Here is a 26,187-nt window from a genome sequence, read left to right on the forward strand (position 1 = left end):
CTATAAATTACCTTGGGCAGTATGGCCATTTTCACAATATTGATTCTTCTTATCCATGAGCATGGAATGTTCTTCCATTTGTTTGTATCCTCTTTTATTTCATTGAGCAGTGGTTTGCAGTTCTCCTTGAACTTTAAGCTTTTAAATTGCTGGAAAAGATTTTTGAAACTATGACGTTTATTTACATATTTTTGTGCTGTTTATGTGAACCTAGTTTACTCATTCTTAACAATTATGCTTGAATTTCTCATTGAACAAAGCAGACATTGAAAGAGTTCAGAAAATATCACTTGAAAATATGTTGCTTTAGTATATTATTTTTACCAATATGTAATCAGTGAGGTTTTATGAATTCTTCTTATCTGTCTAAAGACAGAATTTCTGTTTTTTTGTTTTGTTTTGTTTTGTTTTGTTTTGTTTTGTTTTTGGAGACAGAGTCTCACTCTGTCACTCAGGCTGGAGTGCAGTGGCACAATCTCAGCTCACTGCAACCTCTGTCTCCAGGGTTCAAGCCTCCCGAGTAGCTGAGACTATAGGCACCCGCTACCACGCCTGGCTAATTTTTGTATTTTTCATAGAGACGGGGTTTCACCATGCTGCCTGGGGTGGTCTTGAACTCCTGAGCTCAGGCAATCCACCTGCCTTGGCCTCCCAAAGTGCTAGGATTACAGGCACGAGCCTCTGTGACCAGCCTAAAGACAGGAACTCAAGAACATTTTCCTAAAGACATTTTCCACAGGAGCTCAGTTGTCAATCATCTTCTCCCTTGGGAGTTCCAGCAACCAGGAAAGATCAACTTTTACTGCTGGAGAGGAGACTTCATCACACCCAGTTGGACTTTTTCACAAACCATCACCCATTCTTTTTTTAAGGCCCCATTCATCTTTCCCCCAACAGCTTTCTACTTGTGGCCTAAATTTGCCCAAAGCAAAGAAGGAGGGTGTAAGGCACAGGACCAGCGAAGACACTGGAAAAGCACCTTAAACAGAGTAAAGTTTATTATATAAATTTAAACCAATGTCTTTTCCATTGTGAGAGTTTCTAGTGACTCAGTCTCTCTTCCCAGTGAATGGAGGAGATACCCTTACAAATGGAGATTTCCTATATTGTTGTAAATTTATTTTACAAGAGGGTTTCAAAATAGCCAGCTAACTGACACAAAGGTATTTCGGAAATCGAATTAGTTTAATAGGTGGTCTTACTGAGTTCAAGGTAGAGCACATTAAAGACTAGAACAAAAAAAAAGCATTCTCTATGCCTGGACTAAGCATGGATATCTCAGAAAAAGAAGTAAGCCTACTTTACCTGATGGACCACCTTTTTATATTTTATGCAGTTCTCTTTTCACCTTCAGGGAGTAAGAGTAACTTGTCAGAGACATCTGAACGAGAGCTACACCATCTTGAATGGGGGCTGGGTAAAATGAAGCTGAGAACTACTAGGCTGCATTCCCAAGAGGTTGAGTCATTCTTAGTCACAGGATGAGATAGGAGGAGGTTGACACAAGATACAGGTCATAAAGACCTTGTTGATAAAACAGGTTGCAGTAAAGAAGCTGGCTAAAACCTACCAAACCAAGATGGCAATGAGAGTGATCTCTGGTTGTCCTCACTGCTACACTCCCACCAGCACCACAACGGTTTACAAATGTCATGGCAATGTCAGAAAGTTACCCTATATGGCCTAAAAAAGGGAGGAACCCACAGCTCCAGGAATTGCCCATCCCTTTCCTGGAAAACTCATGAATAATCTACCCCTTGTTTAGCACATTTCCACGCTGCTGATAAAGACATATCAGCAATTTACAAAAGACTGGGCAATTTACAAAAGAAGGAGGTTTAAGGGACTTATAGTTCCACATGGCTGGGGAAGCCTCACAATCGTGGTGGAAGGCAAGGAAGAGCAAGTCACATCTTACAGATGGCAGCAGGCAAACAGAGAGCTTGTGCAGAGAAACCCCTTCTTACAAAACCATCAGATCTCGTGAGAGTCACCCACCATCACAAGAACACCATGGAAAAGACCTGCTCGCATGATTCAATCTCCTCCCACCAGGTCCCTTCCACAACACATGAGAATTCAAGATAAGATTTGGGTAGGGACACAGCCAAACCATATCACACATAATTTTAAAAAATCATAAAAATAGGCAACCAGCAGCCCATACTGCTGCTCTGCCCATGGAGTAGCCAGCCATTCTTTATTCCTTTACTTTCTTAATAAACTTGCTTTCACTTTGCACTGTGGACTCACTCTGAATTCTTTCTTATTTCATTCTTATTTCAGATCCAAGAATTCTCTCTGAGGTCCGAATCAGGACCACTTTCCAGTAACATAACTAAACCAAAAGGTTATCAGACACAACTTTCCCTTATCAATGAACCATTTAAGCTTTTTATTTGCTTTTTTTGTAAAGTCTCTTCTAAAAGAGGCAAGAGAAATTTTGAAATCTTCTTAGAAGCTTCTGCATATCAACAGACATCCCTGAGTAAGCCTAATTCGGGAGGCTTCATTTTTAAATGCATTTCTTAAAATGTAGTGTTGTTCACTTGGAATGTTTACCATAATTTTAAATTATCTTTGGTATGATTTTGTCATTTTTGTAAGCATTTGTTGTTTTGGGGGTCTAATATTTATACAGTCCATGTAAAAGGTAAGTGCAGCCAGAAAGGTGGAGTACTCAGTTCTTCAGAAATTAAGAATCCCATTTTCACAGAATCTTGGCTTTGGTTCTAAGATCACCTTGATAACTTTGCCAATAACTGTTTCCTACTTCAGTGTACAAAAAAAAAAGAACATAAATTCCCTGTGAATTTCTGAAAGCTGAAGTTTGTCCCTCCTGCAGTAATTGTCATTTAATGACAATTTCTGTCTGACCCAGACATCTGAAGCTTCTAACTGGATTCAATCTAGTTAGTTATCGGATCTAATTTGATCATGGACCTAGTTGAGTTTCTGTCACAACTTGCAAACTCAGTCCAGGTCAAAAATTTGCTCAAAGTGAGATAGCTTAAAACATAAATCCATGGAGATTTGGAATTAGAGAGAAAACTTACCCACAATCTTCAGTGGTTGTGTGAGAGCAATGGATGCAATGGGTCCAGAAGTTAGCTCATTTGGTCACTTGAAGCTCCTGGCAGTCACTGGAACCTCTACTTTGAATCCCACTTCTGATACAACCTGTTAAAAGAAAAATCTTAGACAAATCAAATTTAGCAGTGTAATTGAGCAAAGAACAATTTGCAAATCAGGCAGCTCCCAGAACTGGAATAGGTTCAGAATGACTCCAGGGCCACATATTGTATGATTCCATTTATATGAAAGGGCCAATAGATGCAATGTCTGTAGAGACAGAAAATATATTGGTGTTTCTTAGGGCTGAAGTGGATGGTGAGAGGCTGCTAATGGGTATGGGATTTCTTTTTGAGGTGAGAAAATGTCCTAAAATTAGATTGTGGTAATTCTTTCATAACTCTGTGAATACTACAAACCACTGACTTTTCACTTTAGATGAGTTAATTTTATGGATTGTGAATTATAACTCAATAAAGTATTTTGTAAAAACAAAACAAAACTGTGCTATCATCTTCAGGTAAATAATTGTCTGTCCCAAAGGCCTGAAAACTCCCTGCCACAGTAAGGCCATACGGAAATGCATTCATGGCTTCCACAATTGAGTCATGGCTCGTCCAAATACTGAACTATTCCTACTACTATGTAGGGTCTCACTAAGGTAATTCCCTAGTTTCATATCTGTTAAAACACACTGTATATATCCTGCTTAGGTCAGCTCTACCACCTTCCTGAAGGTGTCCCTCAACACTGACTTCTCTGCTTAGGGAGAGGCCCACAGACATGGCAAAGCTTTTGTTGTGTGTGGAAGTCTGTCCATGTATAATTGCCCTGCCTGGTGCTGCTCCTTGCCAAGGATAACCCTGCTCCAAACCTTAACTTTCTCAGCTCAGGGAGCCGCACTCTTTGAGATTAAAAACCTAAAGAAAGGACAAAAGGCCTCCCAGAGGGGAAAGATGTGAATCTAGCCATAGAAAGAGCTAAATTATGAGTGAGTAGAGATCAGAAAACATCCTATTTTCTGTTGCTTTGCTGTCTTAAATGCTCACGGTATTCCCCAGTGACACACATGATCTTCCAGTCATTCATTACAGTTGGAATAACACTCATATCCTCTACTAGAACCAAACACAACTTCCTCTGCTTGGAGTGAACTGAAATGACATATTGCTTCAGCAAAGCCCTGTGTCTCAATGACCTTGATAATTCAGGTGTCTTAGTAAAAATTACATGCAATGCTAAGATTTTTAAGTTCTATTAATATTATTCACTCCAGGAAATCAAAGAAAGATTTAGAATTAAAGGCTAATAACCTCCTTTGTGGGGTGGAATAGAAAATATTCCAAATAACTTGTGATTCTTATTCTGAAGAAAAAAGTTCTCTTCTCTCCAGTTTTCAAATTGCAAATTAAGGTGAAAATAGAAAAGTGATATTTGACCAACTTGACATATTCTATATAAATTACACTGGGTTGTAAGTTCATTGGAAAAGACAAAGTAATATGTGATTGCAAACAAGTTACTGCAGAGACCTGTTCTACCACATTCAGTTTTCACTGCGAGATGACAATGAGATTCTTGAGAACTTGTCTGCTTTATCTGTGGTCCCTTTAATGTGTTAGCATCAGCTATATCCATCAGAAAGGGGCAGGAAGCAGAATGCTCCACTGCCATCATTCATAAAGTTAGGAAACGTACTTGAGCCTCTCTTTGTTCTGCCAAGGAATGTAAATAATGCCATTTAGTATGTATAATAAATCACGAGAAACTTTAAATCACTACCTAGCAATTATTAACCACAAATGAGGCAGATGAAGGACAAGTGCAGATCTTTGTAGCCAAGAAAATGTCTTAGCCTCCCTAAAGGGACACATATTAACTCAAGGGGTTTTTTTATTTGTTTTTTTGTTTTGTTTTTGCTTTTGCAGTGGGTCTTTCTTTTTTTCAGAGTTTTAAACTGTGCATAAATGAATGCTGAATTCCTAACTCCTGAAGTCCAGATCCTATATCCAAATGACTATTCAACAGATGCACTTAGATGTGTAATAAGCATCTCAAACTCAATGTTAAGAACTGAACTCCCCTTTTCCTCCTCAAACCTGCTTCTCCCAGTCTTCCTCAACTTAGTTATCAGCAACTCCACCCTTCTAGTTATGTAAGTCAAAAATGTTTGGAGTAATCATAGATGCCTCTCTTCCTCTAAATCCCTACATCCAATATGTTAGCAAATTCTGTATAATCTAGCTTCAAAATGTAACAGATACTATTTCTCATCACTTCCATTGGTATTGATGCCATCATCGTCTCTTACCTGAATTATTAGCAACAGCCTTCTAACTAGTGCTCCATTGCCTTTTATCAGTCTGTTCCCTTCCCAGCTGCTAGAGTGATTTCCTTAAAACATGGAGCAGATCAATCACATCACTCTTCTCAAGTACCTCCAGATGGTTTCCATTTTACTCAGACTGAAAACAGAGCCCATACAATGGCCTACGAGGCTTGAAACAATTTACTCTATCCTCTTTCCTCTCTGATTCCTATCATACTCCCTCTTACTCCGTTCTAAGTTTGCTGGGCCCCATGCTTTTCGTCAAAAATACCAGACCCAGAAACACTTCAGCATCTTTAAACTTGCTGTTTCTTCCCCCTGAAATGTTCTTCCCCCAGGTATACACATGGCTCCTCCCTTCATTTTCTTCAAAACTTTCACACATCACCCTCTTCTGTAAGTTAGTTTTCTGCTCTCCATTGTGCTCCTGAATTCATTAATGCTTTCCTTTGGCAGCTGTAATTTATTCATTTCACTGCTATCACTACTTTATCATATGAATATATGACAAGTTATCTAGTCCATTGTTGCTTATCTAGGTTGTTGTCAAAGTTTTGCTAGTACAAAAAAATCCTGCTATAAACATTCTTGAAAATAACTTCTTGTGCAAAATTCCTGGAGTAGAGATAGATTTGTGCATCTTTGATTTTACTGTATAATGTGAAATTGTTTTTTAAATAGTGCTATCAATTTACACACTTACCAGTATTGTATGATTGTACTATCTGCTCTACAACCTTTCTAATACTTTTATTATTGCCAACCTAGTAGGTTTTAAATGATCTCTAATAATTATTTTATTTCTATGTTCTGGCTCCTAATGAGATTGGGCATTTAAAAATATTATTATTGCCTGTATGCCAACAGGCAACAAATGACAAATTAAGATAATCAAAGGGACTAAATGCAAAGATGTACATGTAGTATAGGAGAAACCAGGGATATCAGCCATAGAGCTGTTTTCACCTCCAGGTCTAAAAGGCTGAGTGGAGGGAGAAATTACTGGAAAACCCAGAACAGAGACTTGTAGAGCAGGGACTTTTATTTGAAAGAAACAGGCAGAAGGAGTAAGGAAACAAGGAGAAGAACTATCTCAACTTCATTCTCCTCCTGCCTGATCTTCTGCCAAAACATCAATGGGAATCGCCATTGGCCAAACCCAACTGGAAGTCAGAGGGTATTGGAACCCTCCTGATGTATTCCACAGAGGCTAGGATCCTGGTGCAGAATTCAGGATAAAGTAGGTGATATTGTTTAGTTGTGTCCCCACCTAAATCTCATCTTGAACTGTAGTTCCCATAGTCTCCACATGTCGTTGGAGGGACCCAGTGGGAGATAATTAAATCATGGGAATGATTACCCCCATGCTGCTGTTCTCTTGATAGTGGGTAAATTCTCACAAGATCTAATGGTTTTATAAGGGGCTCTTCCCCCTTTTGCTCACTTCTCTTTCCTGCCATCATGTCAAGAAGGACATGTTTGCTCCCCTTCTGCCATGGTTGTAAGTTTCCTGAGGCCTCCCAAGCCATGCAGAACTGTGAGTCAATTAAACCTCTTTCCTTTATAAATTACCCAGTCTCAGGTAGGTATATAGAGGCAATAATAATAATAATAATAAATTTAAAAAACAAAACAACAGATAAATGCATGAGCAATTTGGCTTTTCTATGAGGTACCTAGTCAACACTTTTGACCACTTTAATATTAGCTTATTTATATTTATAGGAATTCTTTATGTGAACAATTATTCCTATAACAAATAAGGTCAATTTTCTTTCTAATCCTAATGATTTTTCCTTTTTCTTGCCTTAATATGCTGAATAGAGGCTCCAGTACCAAAATAGTTGTAAGTTGTCATTACCTTTAAAAATATGTTTTCAATGAATTCTCCATTGTGTACTATAGTTTTTTGAAAAATTTCCAATGAATAGTAATGTTCAGCAAATACTTTTTCTCCTTTACTAGATTAAGGGTCCACAAACTACTACCCTACAAGCCAAATCCAGCTCCACTATATATTTTTGTAAATAAAATTGTATTGGAAAATAGACTCATTTATTGAGTATATGGCTGCTTTCATCCTAAAATGGCAGAAGTTTGTATTTCCAAGAGTGTATAGCCCCAAAAGCAGAAAATATTTACTACCTAGTTTAGCTCTTTGCAGAAAACTTTTGCCAAGGAGATAATTGTATATATATGAACACATATAGTTTTACTAGTTATTCTCAGTTTACCCACCTCAAATTAATTCTCTGTCCTTTTCTGCTCTGTTCCCTAGGAGGCTGATTTTTTTGGCTGCCTGTGTTTCCAATCCGCCTTGCTCTGGCTTCCCATGATCGCTGACTAATGAGGCAATAGTAGAAGATGGGAGGGTGGTATGCCATTGGTCACGGGTTTGACAGTAATTTTTAATTTTCACAGTTACAACTTGTTATTGTTTTGGGATGGTTAGACTCTCTGCCATAACTCTATCTCTCACTTGGTATTTCCTCCTTCAGGTGTAGAGGTTTCTGGCTATTGCTAGTTACCATCCTTGGTTTGTTCCTTTTGAACAGTTCCTTAAATTCTCTTCAGTTATAACCATTTGTGTACTTCATCTCTCTCTTGCCAGGTCTCTTTAAAAATGTAGTCATTAATTGTATACATCTTTTCTAACATTAAATCAATCTGACATTTTGGGAATCGGCTCAATTTGGTTATAATGCATATTGTTCTGTTTGCATCTTTGTATTTGTGTTCCCAAGAGAAAAACCGGTTATTTTCCTTCCTCATTCTGTCATTTCCATATTTTGATATCAAGTTTACACCACCCTCATAACATGAATTAAGAAATGTTTCATTTCTACACTATGAATAATTTGCATAAAGTTAAAATTACATACTTCTTAAATCTTGTTATAAATGTTTGGTAAAATCATCTGACATTATTTCTTCTTAAACCTCTTTGGTAAGTGAAATTTTTCTAAAATTCATCAATTTTATTAAGATTTATTAGAATAAAGTTGTAATATCCTCTATAAGTATCTGCATCATGTGTGGTTATAACACTTTTTGCATCACAATATTGCTTATTTATAAATTCTGTAGGATTGTCTCTTTATTTTTATTTTTATTAGTTTTGTGAGTTTTGTGTCAATTCATTTGTGTCTTTAAAAACCAAATTTTGGCTCTAGTTCACCTCATCATTGTATGTTTCTTTTCTTTTCTTTTTTTCTCTTGTTCTTTTTCTTTTTTTTTTTTAGACGGAGTCTCACTCTGTCACCTAGGCTTGAGTGCAATGGTGTGATCTCGGCTCACTGCAACCTCTGCCTCCCAGGTTCAAACAATTCTCCTGCCTCAGCCTGTCTGAGTAACCGGGACTACAGGTGCATTCCACCACGCCCAGCTAATTTTTTGTATTTTTAGTAGAGATGGGATTTCGCCATGTCGGCCAGGCTGGTCTTGAACTCCTGACCTCAGGTGATCCGCCTGCCTCAGCCTCCCACAGTGCTGGGATTGCAAGTGTGAGCCACTGTGCCTGGCGTGTATGTTTATTTTCTATTCTATTAATTTCTATTATCTTTGTGATTTCAAATCTTTCTTTTGGCTTATTCACTTGTTCTTTTTGTACCATATATATTGGATGCTTTGCTCATTACTTCTTGACCTTTATTTTTAACCAATATAAGCACAAAATACATAAATTTTTCTCTGAGCAGTTTTAGTTGCATCCTACAAAAATTTTTAAGCAGTTTTATTGAGATATAATTCACATGCCACCCGATTCATCCACTCACAATTCAATGGTTTGGGGGTACTTATATTATTAATTTTTTAAAATTGTGGTAAAAATATACATACCATAAAATTTACCATTTTGACCATTTAAAGTATATAATTCTGTGACATAATTGCATTCACAATATTATGCAAACATCACCAGTATCTATTTCCAAAACTTTTTCATTACTTCAAAGAGAAACTTTGTAATCTTTAAGCATTAAAGATTAACTCCCCACTTCCCTTTCCCTCTGCCCCTGATTACTGCTAATCTACTTTTGTCTGTAAAAATTTGCCTATTATAGATATTTTATATAAGTGGAATCATATAATATCTTTTTATTTATTATTCACTTAGCATAATATCTCCAAGGCTCATCCATGTTGTATCATGTATCACAACTTCATTCCTTTCTATGGTTGCATAATCTTTCATTGTATGTATATGCTACATTTTGTTAATCCATTTGTCTATTGATGGATCCTTGAATTGTTTCCACCTTTTGGCTATTGTGAATAATGATGCAATAAATATTGGCATAAAAATATCTGTTTGAGTCCCTACTTTCAATTCCTTTGGATACATATCTAGGAGCGGAACTACAGGATCATATGGTAATTGTTTAACTTTTTGAGGAACTGGCAAAGTGTTTTCCATAGCTGTCACACCACTTTAAATTCCTATCAGTCATGAGAGTTTCCAATTTCTCCATATCCTGTAACAGCCCGATGGGTTCATCTTGCCCACTGCCTAGAAAAGCCAGTGTACTGAGGACAGTAGGTATTGGAGCAAAGAAAGAATTTAATTATCGTAGGGCCAACCAAACGGAAGAATATGAGATAATTCTCAAATCTGCCCCTGCTGAGAATTCAGAGGCTAGAGGGCTAGGGTTTTTTGGGGTTTTTTGTTTGTTTGTTTGTTTTGAGGTGAAGTCTCGCTCTGTTGCCCAAGCTGGTGTGCAGTGGCATGATCTTGACTCACTGCAACCTCCGCCTCCCAGGTTCAAGCAATTCTTCTGCCTCAGCCTCCAGAGTAGCTGGGACTACAGGTGGATGCCACCACGCCCAGCTAATTTTTGTATTTTTAGTAGAGATGGGGTTTCACAATATTGGCCAGGCTGGTCTTGAACTCCTGACCTCATGATCTGCCCGCCTCGGCCTCCCAAAGTGCTGAGATTACAGGGGTGAGCCACCGTGCCTGGCCGAGGCTAGGGTTTTTGAGGGTGCTTTGACAAGTAGGGGGCTGAGGAACTCAGATAATTGGTTGGGTGGGGAAGAAATCACAGGGTTATTGAGACAGGGCTGTCTTTGTGCAGCTGAGTCAGTTCTCAGGAGAGAGTCTCAGGACTAGGTGGTGTCTCTTGGTCTGCCAAAATGCTAAATCTGAAGAATACCTCAAAGACCAGTTAATTAAGTTTCACAATAGTGATGTTATCTATGTGAGTAGTTAGGGAAGTTACAAATCTTGCAACCTCTGGTTAAGTGACTCTGGGGCAGTAAGCAACTTATAGCAAAGCAAGCTAAGCAATGGCAGGTCATTGTTTATGCTTATTCTTTAGCAAAGTTCAAGCTCCTATCATAATTCTAACCTTGCCTCGTGAATGCAGCTTCAATCTCTGAACAAGGAAGGGAGTCATTTTTCCTTGCCTCAAAGTGTAACTACCAAACTAATTCCACTCATGGTTATCTTGGCCTCTGTGCTAGAATAAGCAAAAACCAATTTAACCTGTGAGGATAGAAGCAAAACAGAGTCATGCAGTTTTCTCTCATCGCTTACAATTCTATAAAGGTGGTTTCAATCCTAGGCAATACTTGTCATATTTCTTTTTTTTTTTTTTTTTGTAGGATATGATAGCCATTCTAGTAGGTGTGAAGTGGTATCTCATAGTGGTTTTGACTTGCATTTCCCTGATGACTAATCATGTTGAACATCTTTTCATGTGATTATCGACCATTTGTACATCTTTTTTGGGGGGAATATCTAATAAAGGGCTTGAGTTATTTTTTGTGTATTGAGTTCTTTATATATTCAGGATATTATACCTTTTTCACATTATATATTTTTAAAAAACATTACCCCTTTTGTAACTACCTCAAGTAAAATCAGGGATTTTCATTTGTTTTTTGTTTGAGACAGGGTCTCACTCTGTTGCCCAAGCTGGAATGCAGTGGCATGATCACAGCTCACTGCAGCCTCAGCCTCCTGGACTCAGGTGATTCTCTCATCTCAGCCTCTGGGTAGCTGTGACCACAGTCTCATGCCACCATGCCCAGGTAATTTTTTGTCTTTTTCGTAGAGATAGAGTTTCGCCACATTGCTCAGGCTGGTCTCGAATTCCTGGGCTCAGGTAATCTGCCTGTCTTGGCCTCTCAAAGTGCCAAGATTACAGGAATGAGCCACTGTGCCTGGCCAAAATTTGTGATTTTTAACGTATTTGTGATCAGTACAGATTAACGGAAGACTGACTCTTAAGTTCTATTCTTAAAGCCTAGGCAGATTTGCCACTGATTTGCTTCAAGCTGTGAGCAAGTCACATAAACCAACCCTATGATTATTTTATTACTGTTTATTCATCACATAAAATTGAAAAATTAATAATATATGTATATATTTATAAGGATGAAATTCTAAATGGACATATAAAAAATGCAGGATAAAATACTGCCCAGAAACCCAGAGGGTGTAAGTTATATATTACTGTGCAATCAGAAAACATGATTTTGGAGGAAGGGAACCATTCCATTTAGTATTTTTCCCTCCACCACTATATGAAAGTGTTACTGAAGAAGTGAAGAGAATCCAGACTCCCTACTCTTTAGCCTTTTCCGCATTCTCCATTTCAACACCTGGGGCCTCTTCTCTCGGAACTAATAGAAGCTTAGAGGGGATGTAGGGGAGAAGTTGACATGTGATCTCCTCCAGCTACTAACCACGCCAAATAATTTGCTCTCCTCTGTCTGCTTCTGACAAATCCCTTCAAAGTTTAGACAATGAGGTGCTCAGATAAGGGAAATCCCTTGGGCCTAATATTCTTTAACTAACAAAATGTGCTTGGGGAAACAAAGGAAGAAGCATTAATAGGGGTAGCAAGTAAGGGAAGGGGTGAGGAGGACACTGACAGATTAGAAGTAGAAGAATCATCTGGCCCAGGCCTCAAGCTCTGGTTAAGCTACCAATTTAAATACTTATTAATTTAATGGCACTTAACTGATCTTTCCCTGCTTAATATTAACAATGCATAAAGCTAACATTTCTCCCTCAATAATAAATGCATTTGTATAAAACAAAAGTTTGAAACTACTTTTTTTAATGCACATTTTGGTTTTTATTAATTATAATGATTAGAAACTCAAAAACTGGAAGTGACTCAGTCACTTTTAGACATTTGAGCAAAATATTCTGTTACAGCTTTCTGAGCAGTCAAAAATCAGCAGAATGGAATACTTACGCTTTTTACGGCTTAAGATAGGGATCCCAATAAATGTCTGTGCAAAAGTCTACAAGTAAAATTTTCAGATTAGATGTAGGTGAAGAAATGTATTCCTAAGAATTACTGGTCACTTTTTCATTATTCTACTAGAATATAAGTTCTAGGAGGGCAGAAATTTTTATTTGTAATTGATATAATCTCAGTGCCAGTATCTGGAACATAGTAGGCATTTAATGTGTATCTTCTTTGAATGTATAAATGAATTGCATAGTTTAAAAATGTAATACGTTTTCTTTTATAAATCTTAGTGAGTTACTCTTTTTAATGGTAATATAATAAGATTTTATACTTGAAATGGTAATCATATTTTAAAATAACTTTTTAAACAAGGAAATTATTCTTATTCAAAATAGAATCATTTATTATAGTTCAGCATCTCCATTTCCTTCTATATAATGCTTTGAACAGTACCACAAGGTGTCATACAAAACCTCATAAAGACATTTCTAGATTTTTTTGGTCAAAATTTTGTTACATACTTACAGAAAAATTCCCTTAAATCCAGGCAAGAGGGATCCCATTCTGGACCCTTTTCTTGAAAACTAGGCTGTATCCTCCTGTAGCTCATGCCACTCCCTGCTGGGTAAGATCTCAGGGCCCTGAGATATACTCTTCTTCACCTGGAGAACCTCTTTCAGCTCCTTCCTGGTCTGTCTACAGAGGGTGGATGAACAATTGAGAAAGCTTATTCTAAAAGGCCTGGGCTGGTCAAGGGGCACCTCTACAGAAGCTGGGGTCACTTATCCTTGGGAAGGAACAGGATTGAGATAGAGACCAGTTCTCCCTAAGTTGCCATTCACTAGTGTGGGGCTCTAAGGAGTCCAAGAATCCTAGGAACCTTAGGTATATTTGCTGAGGTAGGAAAAGTTTCTTAGCTTGATTTAAACCTCCTAAATATTCAGGTATACAGTATGTGAACCTCCATTTTTACTCTTGACAGGGCACTGCAAACATAAACATTAGAGATAAAGACTGTATGTATAAAAATCTCGGCTGGGCACAGTGGCTCACATCTGTAATCCCAGCACTTTGGGAGGCCAAGGCAGGCGGATCACCTGAGGTCAGGAGTCAGAGACCAGCCAGGCCAACATGGCGAAACCCTGTCTCTACTAAAAATACAAAAAAATTAGCTAGGTGTGGTGGCAGGTGCCTGTAATCCCAGCTGAGGCAAAAGAATCGCTTGAACCCAGAGGCAGAGGTTGCAGTGAGCCGAGAACACGCCATTGCACTCCAGCCTGGGTGACAAGAGTGAAACTCCATCTCAAAAAACAAAAAACGAGAACAACAACAACAACAACAACAACAAATCTCTGAGTGTTTTCTCTGCATATTTGTTAATGTAAAAATTGTATTTGGAATCTCTACATTAGAATTCTGAAATTTCAGTAATAAAATCAGCGATTTCTTTGAATGGCATATATTGGCTATTTATCAGGGAATAAAAGTAAAACGAACTTTGATAATAAATTGCCTATAACAGAATTTGCAAAAAAAAAAAAGAAAAAAGAAAACGAAAAAGATGAGTGTGACAGCTATTAAAGCTATCAACTAATATTCTGCTTCTCCTTCCAGGAATATGGTAGGGCTGCACTTACCTACCTGTCTTTGGTATTAGGGTGGCTGTATGGCTAGTTAATTTTTTCCAATCTGTGGTTTAGAGTCTAACAGCTTTATAAGCCATAATTCATCTACCATAAAGCTCACTTTTAAAAAGTTCATAAAAATATTCAGGAGTGACACAAATAAATATCATCAATGGTCTGGATGTAATGCTGTTAGGATAAATAGTAATTGAGATAACCATAAAGTTGTTTCTATGGCTGTTTTATTATTTCTCATATAAATTGCTGTTGAATCTAGAATTATTTTATTTCATAACTTCTCTTTCTGTATTTCCCAGCTTTGAGGTAAAACTGATTAATAAAAATTATAAATATTCAGAATGTACACTGTGATATTTTAATGTATGTATACATTGTGAAGTAATTATAATCAGGCTAATTAACATATCCATCACCTCACATAATTAACTTTTGTGTGGGTTGTGTGGTGGGAACACGTAAGATCTACTTTCTTATCAAATTTCAAAGGTACAATAAAGTATTATTAACTATGGCCACCATGCTGTACATTAGCTCTCTAGAATTTATTCATTCTGACAGAAACTTTGTATTCTTTGACTAATACCTCCCCATTCCTCTCACTCCCAACCCCTGGCAACCACCATTCTACTCTCTGCTTCTGAGTTCAACATTTTTAGATTTTACATATAAGGCTGAAAAAAATATTCCTTTGTATGCATACATATCACATTTTCTTTATCCATACCTCCATTAGTGGACATTTAGGTTGATCCATATCATGGCTATTGTGAATAATGATGCAATGACCATGGAAGTGTAGATATCCCTTCAACATACCTATTTCAGTACCTTTGAAGGAAATTCTGGGTCATATGTTAGTTTTTTAATTTTTTGAGGAGCCTCCATAGTGTATTTTATAATGGCTATACCATTGCGCCCTGCCACCAAAAATGTACATGGGTTCCCTTGTCTTTAAATCCTCACCAGAGATTGCTATCTTTTTGATAATAGCCATTCTAACAGGTGTAAAACTATACGTCATTTTGGTTTTAAACTGTATTTTTCTGATGATTAGCAATGTTGAACATTTTTTCATGCATCTGTTGGCCATTTCTATGTCTTGTCTGAAAAAATGTATATTCAAGCCCTTTGCCCATTTTTAAATCTGGTTATTAGTTTTCTTGCCATTGAACAGAGTTCCTTAGAAATTTTGGATATTAACCCCTTAACAGATGCAGGACTTGCAAATATTTTCACCCATTCCATATTGTTTTCATTGCTGTGCAGAAGCTTTTAGTTTGATGCAATCTTTGTCTATTTTTGCTCTCGATGCCTGTGTTCATTTTGAGATAATGTACAAAAATAATTATCAAGACTATTGTTAAGAAGTATTTCCCCTGTTTTCTTCTAATTGTTTCACAGTTTCAGGCCCTAGATTTAAGGCTTTAATCCATTTTGAGCTGATTTCTGTATATGGTGTGAGGTATAGGTTCAATTTCATTCTTTTGGATGTGGATATCCAGTTTTAATAGCACCATTTATGGAAGAAAGTGTGTTTTTCCCATTGTGTGTCCTTGCAAACTTTGTCAAAGATATACCATAAATGCATAGATTTCTTGGCTTTCTATTCTGTTCCATTGATCTGTATGTTTCTTTTTATGCCAGTATTTTGAAGTCAAGTAGTATAATGCCTCCAGCTTTGTTCTTTTATTTTTTAATTTAATTTTTTTTTTACTTAAGTTCTGGGATACATGTGCACAATGTGCAGGTCTGTCACATAGGTATACATCTGCCATGATGGTTTGCTGCACCTATCAACCAGTCACCTATGTTTTAAGCCCCACATGCATCAGCTATTTGTCCTGATGCTCTCCCTTCCCTCACCAGCCACCCTTCTGACAGGCCCTGGTGTGTGTTGTTCTCCTAGTGTCCATGTGTTCTCAGTGTTCAACTCCCACTTATGAGTGAGAACATGCAGTGTTTGGTTTTCTGTTCCTGTGTTAGTTTGCTGAGTATGATGGCTTCCAGCTTCATTCATGTCCCTGCAAAGGACATCATCTCATTCCTTTTTATGGCTGCATAGTATTTTAGATTTTACATATAAGGCTGAAAAAATATTCCTTTGTATGCATACATATCACAGAACCAGAAATACCATTTGACCCAGCAATCCCATTACTGGGTATATACCCAAAGGAATATAACTCATTCTATTATAAAGATACATGCACACATATTGCAGCACTATTCAAAATAGCAAAGACATGGAACCAACCCAGATGCCCATCAGTGACAGACTGGATAAATAAAATGTGGTATATATACACCACGTTATTTCATTGTGGTTTTGATTTGCATTTCTCTAACAACCAGTGATGTTAAGCTTTTTTCACATCTGTTGGCCACATCAATGTCTTCTTTTGAGAAGCATCTGTTCATATCCTTTGCCCACTTTTTGATGGGTTGTCTTTTTCTTGTAAATTTCTTTGAGTTCCTTGTAAATTTTGGATATTAGACCTTTGTTGGATGGGAACATTGCAAAAATTTTCACCCATTCTGTAGGCTGCCTGTTTACTCTGATGATAGTTTCTTTTGCTGTGCAGAGGCTCTTTAGATTAATTAGATCCCATTTGTCAATTTTAGTTTTTGTTGTAACTGCTTTTGGCAATTTCATCGTAAAATCTTAGCCCATGCCTATGTCCTGAATGGTATTGCCTAGGTTTTCTTCTAGGGTTTTTATGGTTTGGGGTTTCACATTTAAGTCTTAGATCCATCCTGAGTTAATTTTTGTATAAGGTGTAAGGAAGGGGTCCAGTTTCAGTTTTCTGCATATGGCCAGCCAGTTTTCTCAGCACCATTTACTAAATAGGGACTCTTTTCCCCATTGCTTGTTTTTGTCTGGTTTGTTGAAAATCAGATCGTTGTAGATGTGTGGCCTTATTTCTGAGGTCTCTATTCTGTTCCGTTGGCCTACATGTCTGTGTTGGTACCAGTACCATGCTGTTTTGGTTACTGTAGCCTTTTAGTGTAGTTAGAAGTCAGGTAGTGTGATGCCTCCAGCTTTGTTCTTTTTGCTTAGGATTGTCTTGGCTATATGGGCTCTTTTTTGGTTCCATATAAATTTGAAAGTAGTTTTTTTTTTTCTAATTTTGTGAAGAATGTCAATGGTAGTTTGATGGGAATAGCACTGAATCTGTAAATTACTTTGGGCAGTATGGCCATTTTCACGATATTGATTCTTCCTGTCCATGAGGATGAAATGTTTTTCCATTTGTTTGTGTCCTCTCTTTTTGCTTTAGCAGTGGTTTGTAGTTCTCCTTGCAAAGGTCCTTCATGTCTGATATGGTTTGGCTCTGTGTCTCCAGCCAAATCTCATCTTGTAGCTCCCATAATTCACACATGCTGTGGGAGGGACCTGGTGGTAGATGATGGAATGATGGCTGTGAGTCTCTCCCATGCTGTTCTTGTGGTACTGAATGGGTCTCACAGGATCTGATGCGTTTTAAAATGGGACTTGCCCTGCACAAGCTCTCTTTTTGCCTGCTGCCATCCATGTAAGATGTGACTTGCTCCTCCTTGCCTTCCACCAAGATTGTGAGGCCTCCCCAGCCACGTGGAACTGTAAGTCCAGTAAACCTCTTTGTTTTGTAAATTGCCCAGTCTGGAGTATGTCTTTATCAGCAGCGTGAAAACAGACTAATGAAGTAAATTGGTACTAGTAGAGTGAGGCATTGCTGAAAAGATACCTGAAAATATGGAAGCAACATTGGAACTGGGTAACAGGCAGAGGTTGGAACAGTCTGGAGGGCTCAGAAGAAGACAGGAAAATGTGGGAAAGTTTGGAACTTCCTAGAGACTTCTGAATGGCTTTGACAAAAATGCTGATAGTGATATGAACAATAAGGTCCAGGCTGAGGTGGTCTCAGATGGAGATAAGGAACTTGTTGGGAACTGGAGCAAAGGTAACTCTTGTAATGTTTCATCAAAGAGACTGGTGGCATTTTGCCCCTGCCCAGGAGATTTGTGGAACTTGGAACTGGAGGCAGATGATTTAGGATCTGGCAGAAGAAATTTCTAAGCAGCAAAACATTCAAGAGATGACTTGGGTGCTGTTAAAAGGATTCAGTTTTGAAAGTGAAACACGGCATAAAAGTTTGGAAAATTTGCAGCCAGACAATGCAATAGAAAAGAAAATCCCATTTTCTGAGGCAAAATTCAAGCTGGCTGCAGAAATCTGCAAAAGTAATGAGGAGCTGAATGTTAATTCTGAAGACAATAGGGAAAATGTCTTCAGGGCATTTCAGAGGTCTTCACAGCAGCCCCTCCCATCACAGGCCCAGAGGCCTAGGGGGAAAAGATGGTTTTGTGGGCCAGGTCCAGGACCCCCCCTGCTCTGTGCAGCCTAGGGACTTGGTACACTGTGTTCTAGCTGCTCCAGCCGTGGAAGAAAGGGGCCAGGGTACAGCTCAGGCTGTTGCTTCAGAGGGTGGAAGCCCCAATTCTTATCAGCTTCTACATAGTATTGAATCTGTAAGTGCACAGATGTCAAGAATTGAGGTTTGGGAACCTCCACCTAGATTTCAGAAGATTTATGAAAATGCCTGGATGCCCAGGAAGAAGTTTGCTGCAGGGGTGGGGCCCTCATGGAGAACCTCTGCTACGGCAGTGCAGAAGGGAAATGTGGGGTCAGAGATGCCGTGCAGAGTCCTTACTGGGGGAGCACCTAGTGGAGCAGTGAGAAGAGGGCCACCATCCTCCAGACCCCAGACTGGTAGATCCATGGAGAGCTTGCACCGTGTGCCTGAAAAAGCCAAAGACATTCAATGCCAGCCTGTGAAAGCAACTGGGAGAGAGGCTATACCCTGCAAAGCCACAGGGGTGGAGGTGCCCAAGAATATGGGAACCTACCTATTGCATCAGTGTGACTTGGATGTGAGACATGGAGTCAAGAGATCATTTTGGAGCTTTAACTGCCCTGCTGGATATTGGACTTGCATGGGGCCTGTAGTCCCCTTGTTTTGGCCAATTTCTCCCATTTGGAGAGGCTGTATTTATCCAATGCCTCTACCCCCATTGTATCTAGCAAGTAACTAACTTGCTTTTCATATTACAGGCTCATAGGCAGAGGGACTTGCCTTGTCTCAGATGAAACTTTGGACTGTGGACATTTCGGTTAATGTCAAAATGAGCTGAGACTTTGGGTGACTGTTGGGAAAACATGATTGGTTTTGAAATGTGGAGATATGAGATATGAGAGGGAATAATATTGTCTGGTTCTGTGTCCCCACCCAAATGTCATCTTGTATCTCCCGTAATTCCCACATGTTGTGGGAGGGACACAGTGGGAGATGATTGAATTATGGGGTGGGTCTCTCCCATGCTGTTCTCATGATAGTGAATGGGTCTCATGAGATCTGATGGTTTTAGAAATGGGAGATGTCCTGCATAAGCTCTCCTTTTGTCTGCTGCCATCCATGTAAGATGTGACTTGCTCCTCCTTGCCATCCGCCATGATTGTGAAACCTCCCCAGCCACATGAAACTGTTAAGTCCAATGAACCTCTTTCTTTTGTAAATTGCCCAGTCTTGGGTATGTCTTTACCAGCAGTGTGAAAAGACTAATACAACAACCCTTGTTAGCTGTATTCCTAGATATTTTATTCTTTTTGTAGCAATTGTGAATGGGAGTTCACTCGATATGGCTCTCTGCTTGTGTATTGTTAATGTATAGAAATGCTTGTGAATTTTGCACACTGATTTTGTATCTGACACTTTGCTGAAATTGCTTATCAGCTGAAATGAGGGGGTTTTCTACATATAGGATCATCTTGTCTGCAAATGGAGACAATTTGACTTTCTCTCTTCCTATTTGAATACCGTTTCTGTCTTTCTCTTGCTTGACTGCTCTGGTCAGAAGTTCCAAAACTATGTTGAATAGGAGTGATGAGAGGGCATCCTTGTCTTGTGCCGGTCTTCAAAGCCCTGTGCCAGTCTTCAAAGGGAATCTTCTGCTTTTGCCTGTTCAGTGTGATATTGGCTGTGGATTTGTCATAAATAGCTCTTATTATTTTGAGATATGTTCCATCAGTACCTGATTTATAGAGTTTTTAACATGAAGGGATGTTGAATTTTATCAAAGGCCTTTTCTGCATCTATTGAGATAATCTTGTGGTTTTTGTCATTGGTTCTGTTTATGTGATGGGTTACATTTACTGATGTGTGTATGTTGAACCGGCCTTGCATCCCAAGGATAAAACCAACTTGATCATGGTGGATAACCTTTTGATGTGCTGCTGGATACAGTTTGCCAGTATATTATTGAGGATTTTCACATGGATGTTCATCAGGGATATTGGCCTGAAGTTTTCTTTTTTGTAGTGTCTCTGCCAGGTTTTGGTATCAGGATGATGCTGGCCTCATAAAATGAGTTAGGAAGGAGTCCCTCCTTTTCAATTGTTTGGAATAGTTTCAGAAGCAACGGTACCAGCTCCTCTTTGTATCTCTGGTAGAATTTGGTTGTAAATCTGTCTGGTCCTGGGCTTTGTTTGGTTGGTAAGCTATTTATTACTGCCTCAATTTTGGAACTTGGTATTTGCCGATTCAGGGATTTGACTTCTTCCTGGTTTAGTCTTGGGAGGGTGTATGTATCCAGGAATTTATCCATTTCTTCTAGATTTTCTAGTTTATTTGCACAGGAGTGTTCATAGTATATTTTATGGTAGTTTGTATTTCTGTGGGGTCAGTGATGATATCCCCTTTATCATTTTTTATTGTGTCTGTTTGATTCTTCTTTTCTTCTTTACTATCTAGCTAGTGTTCCATTTTGTTAATTTTTCCAAAAAAATAAACCACTCCTGGATTCATTTATTTTTTTGAAGAGTTGTTTCTCTATCTCCTCCAGTTCCATTCTGATCTTAGTTATTTCTAGTCTTCTGTTAGCTCTGGACTTGTTTGCTCTTGCTTCTCTAGGTCTTTTGTGATGTTATGGTGTTGACCTGAGATCTTTCTAGCTTTCTGACGTGGGCATTTAGTGCTATACATTTCCCCCTTAATACTGCTTTAGCTACAGCTCAGTGATTCTAGTACATTGTCTCTTTGTTCTCATTGGTTTCAAAGAACTTCTTGATGTCTGCCTTAATTTCATTATTTACCCAGGAGTCATTCAGGAGCAGGTTGTCCAATTTCCATGTAGTTTTGTGGTTTTCAGGGAGTTTCTTAATCCTGAGTTCCAATTTGATTGCATTGTGGTCTGAGAGACTGTTATTATTTCAGTTCTTCTGCATTTGCTGAGGAGTGTTTTACTTCCAAATATATGGTCGATTTTATAATAAGTGCCATGTGGCACTGAGAAGAATGTATATTTTGTTGTTCGGAGGTGGAGAGTTCTGTAGATATATATTAGGTCCACTTGATCCAGAGCTAAGTACAAGTCCTGAATATCCTTGTTAATTTTCTCTCTCATTGGTCTAATATTGACAGTGTGGTGTTAATATCTCACACTATTATTGCGTGGAAGTCTAAATCTCTTTGTAGGTCTCTAAGAACTTATTTTAAGAATTTGGGTGTTCCTGTATTGGGTGCATATATATATCTTCTTGTTGAATTGATCCCTTTACCATTATGTTAATGCTCTTCTTCGTCTTTTTTTTAATCTTTGTTGGTTTAAAGTCTGTTTTGTCAGAGACTAGGATTGCAACCCCTGCTATTTTGCTATTTTGCTTGGTAAATTTTCCTCCGTCCCTTTATTTTGAGCCTATGTGTGTCTTTGCATGTGAGATGCATCTCTTGAATGCAGCACACTGACGAGTCTTGACTCTATCCAATTTGCCAGTCTGTGTCTTTTAATTGGGGCATTTAGTCCATTTACATTTAAGGTTAATATTGTTATGTGTGAATTTGATCCTGTCATCATGAGGCTAGCTGGTTATTTTACACACTAGTTGATGCAGCTTCTTCATCGTGTCATTGGTCTTTATATTTTGTGTGTTTTTGCAGTGACTTGTACTGGTTTTTCCTTTCCATATTTAGGGCTTCCTTCAGGAGCTCTTGCAAGGCAGGTCTGGTGGTGATGAATTCCCTCAGCATTTGCTTCTCTGAAAAGGATTTTATTTCTACTTTGCTTATGATGCTTAGTTTAGCCAGATATGAAATTCTGGGCTGAAAATTCTTTTAAGAATGTTGAATATTGGTTCCCACTCTCTTCTGGCTTGTTGAATTTCTGCTAAGAGATCTGCCTTCTATTAGTCTGATGAGCTTCCCTTTGTAGGTGACCTCACCTTTCTCTCTGGCTGCCATAACATTTTTCCTTCATTTCGACCTTGGAGAATCTGATGATTACGTGTCTTGGGGTTGATCTTCTCATGGAATATCTTAGTGGGGTTCTCTGTATTTCCTAAATTTGAATGTTGGCCTGTCTTGCTAGTTTGGGGAAGTTCTCCTGGATAAAATCCTTAAGTGTGTTATCCAACTTGGTTCCCCTCTCCCCATCTCTTTCAGGTATTCCAATCAGTCATAAGTTCAGTCTTTTTACATAGTCCCATATTTCTCAGAGGTTGTGTTCGTTCCTTTTCATTCTTTTCCTCTAATCTTGGCTGTCTGCCTTACTTCAGCAAGATAGTCTTCAATCTCTAATATTCTTTCTTCTGCTTGATCAACTTGGATATTGATATTGTGTATGCTTCACAAAGTTCTCATGCTGTATTTTTCAGCTCCATCAGGTCATTTATGTTCCTCTCTAAACTGGTTATTCTAGTTAGCATCTCCTGTAGCCTTTCATCAAGGTTCTTAGCTTCTTTGCATTGGGTTAGAACATGAGCCTTTACCTCAGCAAAGTTTGTTCTTGCCCACCTTCTGAAGTCTACTTCTGTCAATTCATCCATCTCATTCTCCATCCAGTACCGCACCCTTGTTGGGGAGGTGTTGCAATTATTTGGAAAACAGGCACTCTGGTCTTTTGGGTTTTCAGTGTTTTTTTCATTGATCCTTTCTCATCTTCATGAATTTGTCTAGTTTCTATCTTTGAGGCTGCTGACCCTTGGATGAGGTTTTTGTGGGGACATTTTTTGTTGATGCTGTTGTTGCTTTTTTTTTTTTTTTTTTTCAATAGTCAGGACCCTTTTCTGTAGGCCTGCTGCAGTTTGCTGGTGGCTCACTTCAGGCCTTAGTCATCTGTTTTGCTTCCATGCCTGGAGATGTCACTCAAGGAGGCTGGAGAACAGCAAAGATGGGTGCCTGCTCCTCCTTCTGGGATCTCAGACCTTGAGGGTCACTTACCTGATGCCAGTAGGAATGCTCCTTTATAGGGTGTCTGACAACCCCTGTTGGGGTGGTCTCACCCAGTTGGGTGGCACAGGAAGCAGGATCCATTTAACAAAGCAATTTGGCTGTCCTTAGTGGATGGGGTGTGCTGTGCTGAGGGAATACCCACTCATCTGGGCTGCCTGGATTCCTCAAAGCTAGCAGGAGGAAAGACTAAGTCTGTTGGTCCATGGAGATTATGGTCACCCCTTCCACTAGGGGCTCAGGCCCACAGAGGTCAGAGTTCTGTCTGTGAGCCCTGGGCTGGAGTTGTTGGAGTTCCTGCAGGCAGGTCCTGCCCAAGGAGGAGGGATGTATCAGGGTCTGGCCTGAAGAGGCAATCTGGCCGTGGTCTGCCACAACCGGTGTGCTGGGCTGTGGGGATACCTCTTGGGTCCAGCCATCCAGTCTCCCTGGATCCAGCAGGGTAAAAGTGCAGCCCAGAGCTATAGTGATAGCTGCTGCCCTTCCCCCCAAAGAGCTTAGTGTGTTAGGTAGCTAGCAGCTGCAGTGTTGGCTGCCATCCCTCCCCCAAGGAGCTCAGATGGCTTAGACCGCAGGCAGCCACAGAAGTGGCAATAGCTGTCCCTCCCCTCAGGAACTCAGCAGGCACAGGCAGATTCTAGCTGAGTGGTTTTTGAGAATCTGCATGGCTCTGTGGTTGGAACCCAAGGCCCTGGTGGTGCTGTACTGTTCCGTGGAAAAAGGATGGTTCACCAGGCTTGGTAGCATGCTCACTCACTGCCTTCCTTGGCTGTGGATGAGGGCTCCCCTGCCCCGTGCGGCTCTCAGGTGGGCCGTCACACTACACAGATCTTCCTTCATCTCCATGGGTCGTGCCAGCCACCTAGTCAGTCCTGATGACAGAACCTGGATCTTATTTGCCATTGCAGGATTCGGACATTATTTTGGTTCTTTTCAATGAGAGCCTCCAATTGCTGCTGCTTCTAGTCGGCCATCTTGGCCTCACTAATCCCAGTTATGTTCTTTTTGCTCAAGACTGATTTGACTATTCATTCTTTTGTGGTCCCACTCAAATTTTAGAATTGTTTTTCCTATTTCTGTGAAAAATGTTGTTGAAATTTTGATAGGGACTGCACTGAATCTATACAGCACTTTGTGTTGTATGAACTTTTAAACATTAATTCTTCCAATCCATGAACATGGGATATTTTTTCATTTGCATATTCTTCAATTTCTTTCTTCAATGTTTTATAGATTTCAGTATACAGAACTTTCACCTCCAAAGTATTTTTTTGCATTATTGTAAATGGGATTTCCTTGATTTCTTTTTCAGATGGTTGTTAGTGTATAGAAACAATAATGATTTTTGTACACTGAGTTTGTATCCTGTAACTGTATTAAGTTTATTAGTTCAAACAGCTTTTGGTGGGTCTTTAGGATTTTCTATATATGAGATCATGTCATCTGCAAACAAATAATTTTACTTCTTCCATTCTGATTTGGATGACTTTTTCTTTTTCTTGCCTAACTGCTCTAGCTAAGACTTCTAATACAGTTGTCCCTTGGAATCAGCAGGAGATTGGCTTCAGGACCCCTCAAGGATAACAAAAATCTGTGGATGTTCAAGTCTCTTATATAACATGGTACAGTATTTGGAAATACCTAGGCATATCCTCCTGTATAGTTTAATTTTTAGATTACTTATAACTAAATGTTAAATAGGTATTTTTGTATTTTTTACTGTATGTTATTTTGTTTAAATATTTTTCATCTATGATTGGTTGAATCCATGGATGTAAAACCTGCAGATATGGAGAAACAATGGTACTGTATTGAATAGCAGTCATGAGGGTGGGCACCATTGTCTTTAAAAGCTTTCAGATTTTCACCACTGAGTATGATATTAGCTTTGGCTTATCATACATGACCTTTATTATGTTGAGGTACATTCTTTCTATACCTAATTTGTTGAGAGATGTTATCATGAAAAAATATTTATGTCAAATGCTCATGAAAAAATATTTATGTCAAATGCTCTTTCTGCATTGATTGAGATGATCATAAAACTTTATCCTTCAATTCTATTCAATTCTATCACACTGATTAATTTGTGTATATTGAGACATCTTTGCACATCAGGGATAACTTCCATTTGTTCATGGTATGTAAACCTTTTAATGTATTATTGGACTCAATTTGCTAGTATTTTGTTGTGAATACTTGCATCTATGTTCATCAGGAATATTGGCCTATAATTTTCTTTCCTTGTAGTTTCCTTATCTAGCTTTGGTATCAGGGTAACAGTAGTTTTGCACAATGAGTATGGAAATGTTTCTTCCTTTTCAATTTTTTGGAAGAGTTTGAGAAAGACTGGTGTTAATTCGTCATTAAATGTTTGGTAGAATTCCCCAGTGGAACCATCAGGTTTTGGTCTTTTGTTTGCTGGGTTTTTGATTACTGATTCAATAACTTTACTTGTTATATTGCTTTGTTCAGGTTTTCTATTTCTTCATGATTCAATCTTGATGGTTTGTATATTCCCAGGAATTTATCATTTTCTTCTAGGTTATCCGATTTGTTGGCATATAATTTTTCACAGTAGAGTCTTATGCTCCTTTCTATTTTGCTGATATCAGTGATCATATTTATTCTCACATTTATAATTTTGAGTCTTTTCTCTTTTTTCTTACGTC

The 26,187-nt window shown here is 38.7% G+C and overlaps 1 protein-coding gene across 6 annotated transcripts in view; it reads right to left on the minus strand.

Moving 5' to 3' along the window:
• The window catches only part of GIN1 (gypsy retrotransposon integrase 1), a 158,315-nt gene that overhangs the window by 94,059 nt on the left and 38,069 nt on the right, over nucleotides 1–26,187 (minus strand). For all 6 annotated transcript variants that reach the window (XM_063811460.1, XM_063811462.1, XM_063811463.1 and 3 more), the window contains exons 9-10: nucleotides 13,135–13,305; nucleotides 3,057–3,180 (exon numbers count right to left, since the gene is read on the minus strand). In XM_063811460.1, coding sequence (XP_063667530.1) covers nucleotides 13,243–13,305 — 63 coding nt within the window. In that variant the 3' untranslated portion in view covers nucleotides 3,057–3,180; nucleotides 13,135–13,242. The remainder of the gene's footprint in view (nucleotides 1–3,056; nucleotides 3,181–13,134; nucleotides 13,306–26,187) is intronic.

This window comes from Pan troglodytes, chromosome 4 (assembly GCF_028858775.2).
Source record: "Pan troglodytes isolate AG18354 chromosome 4, NHGRI_mPanTro3-v2.0_pri, whole genome shotgun sequence".
In the NCBI taxonomy this organism is placed as follows: Eukaryota; Metazoa; Chordata; class Mammalia; order Primates; family Hominidae; genus Pan; species Pan troglodytes.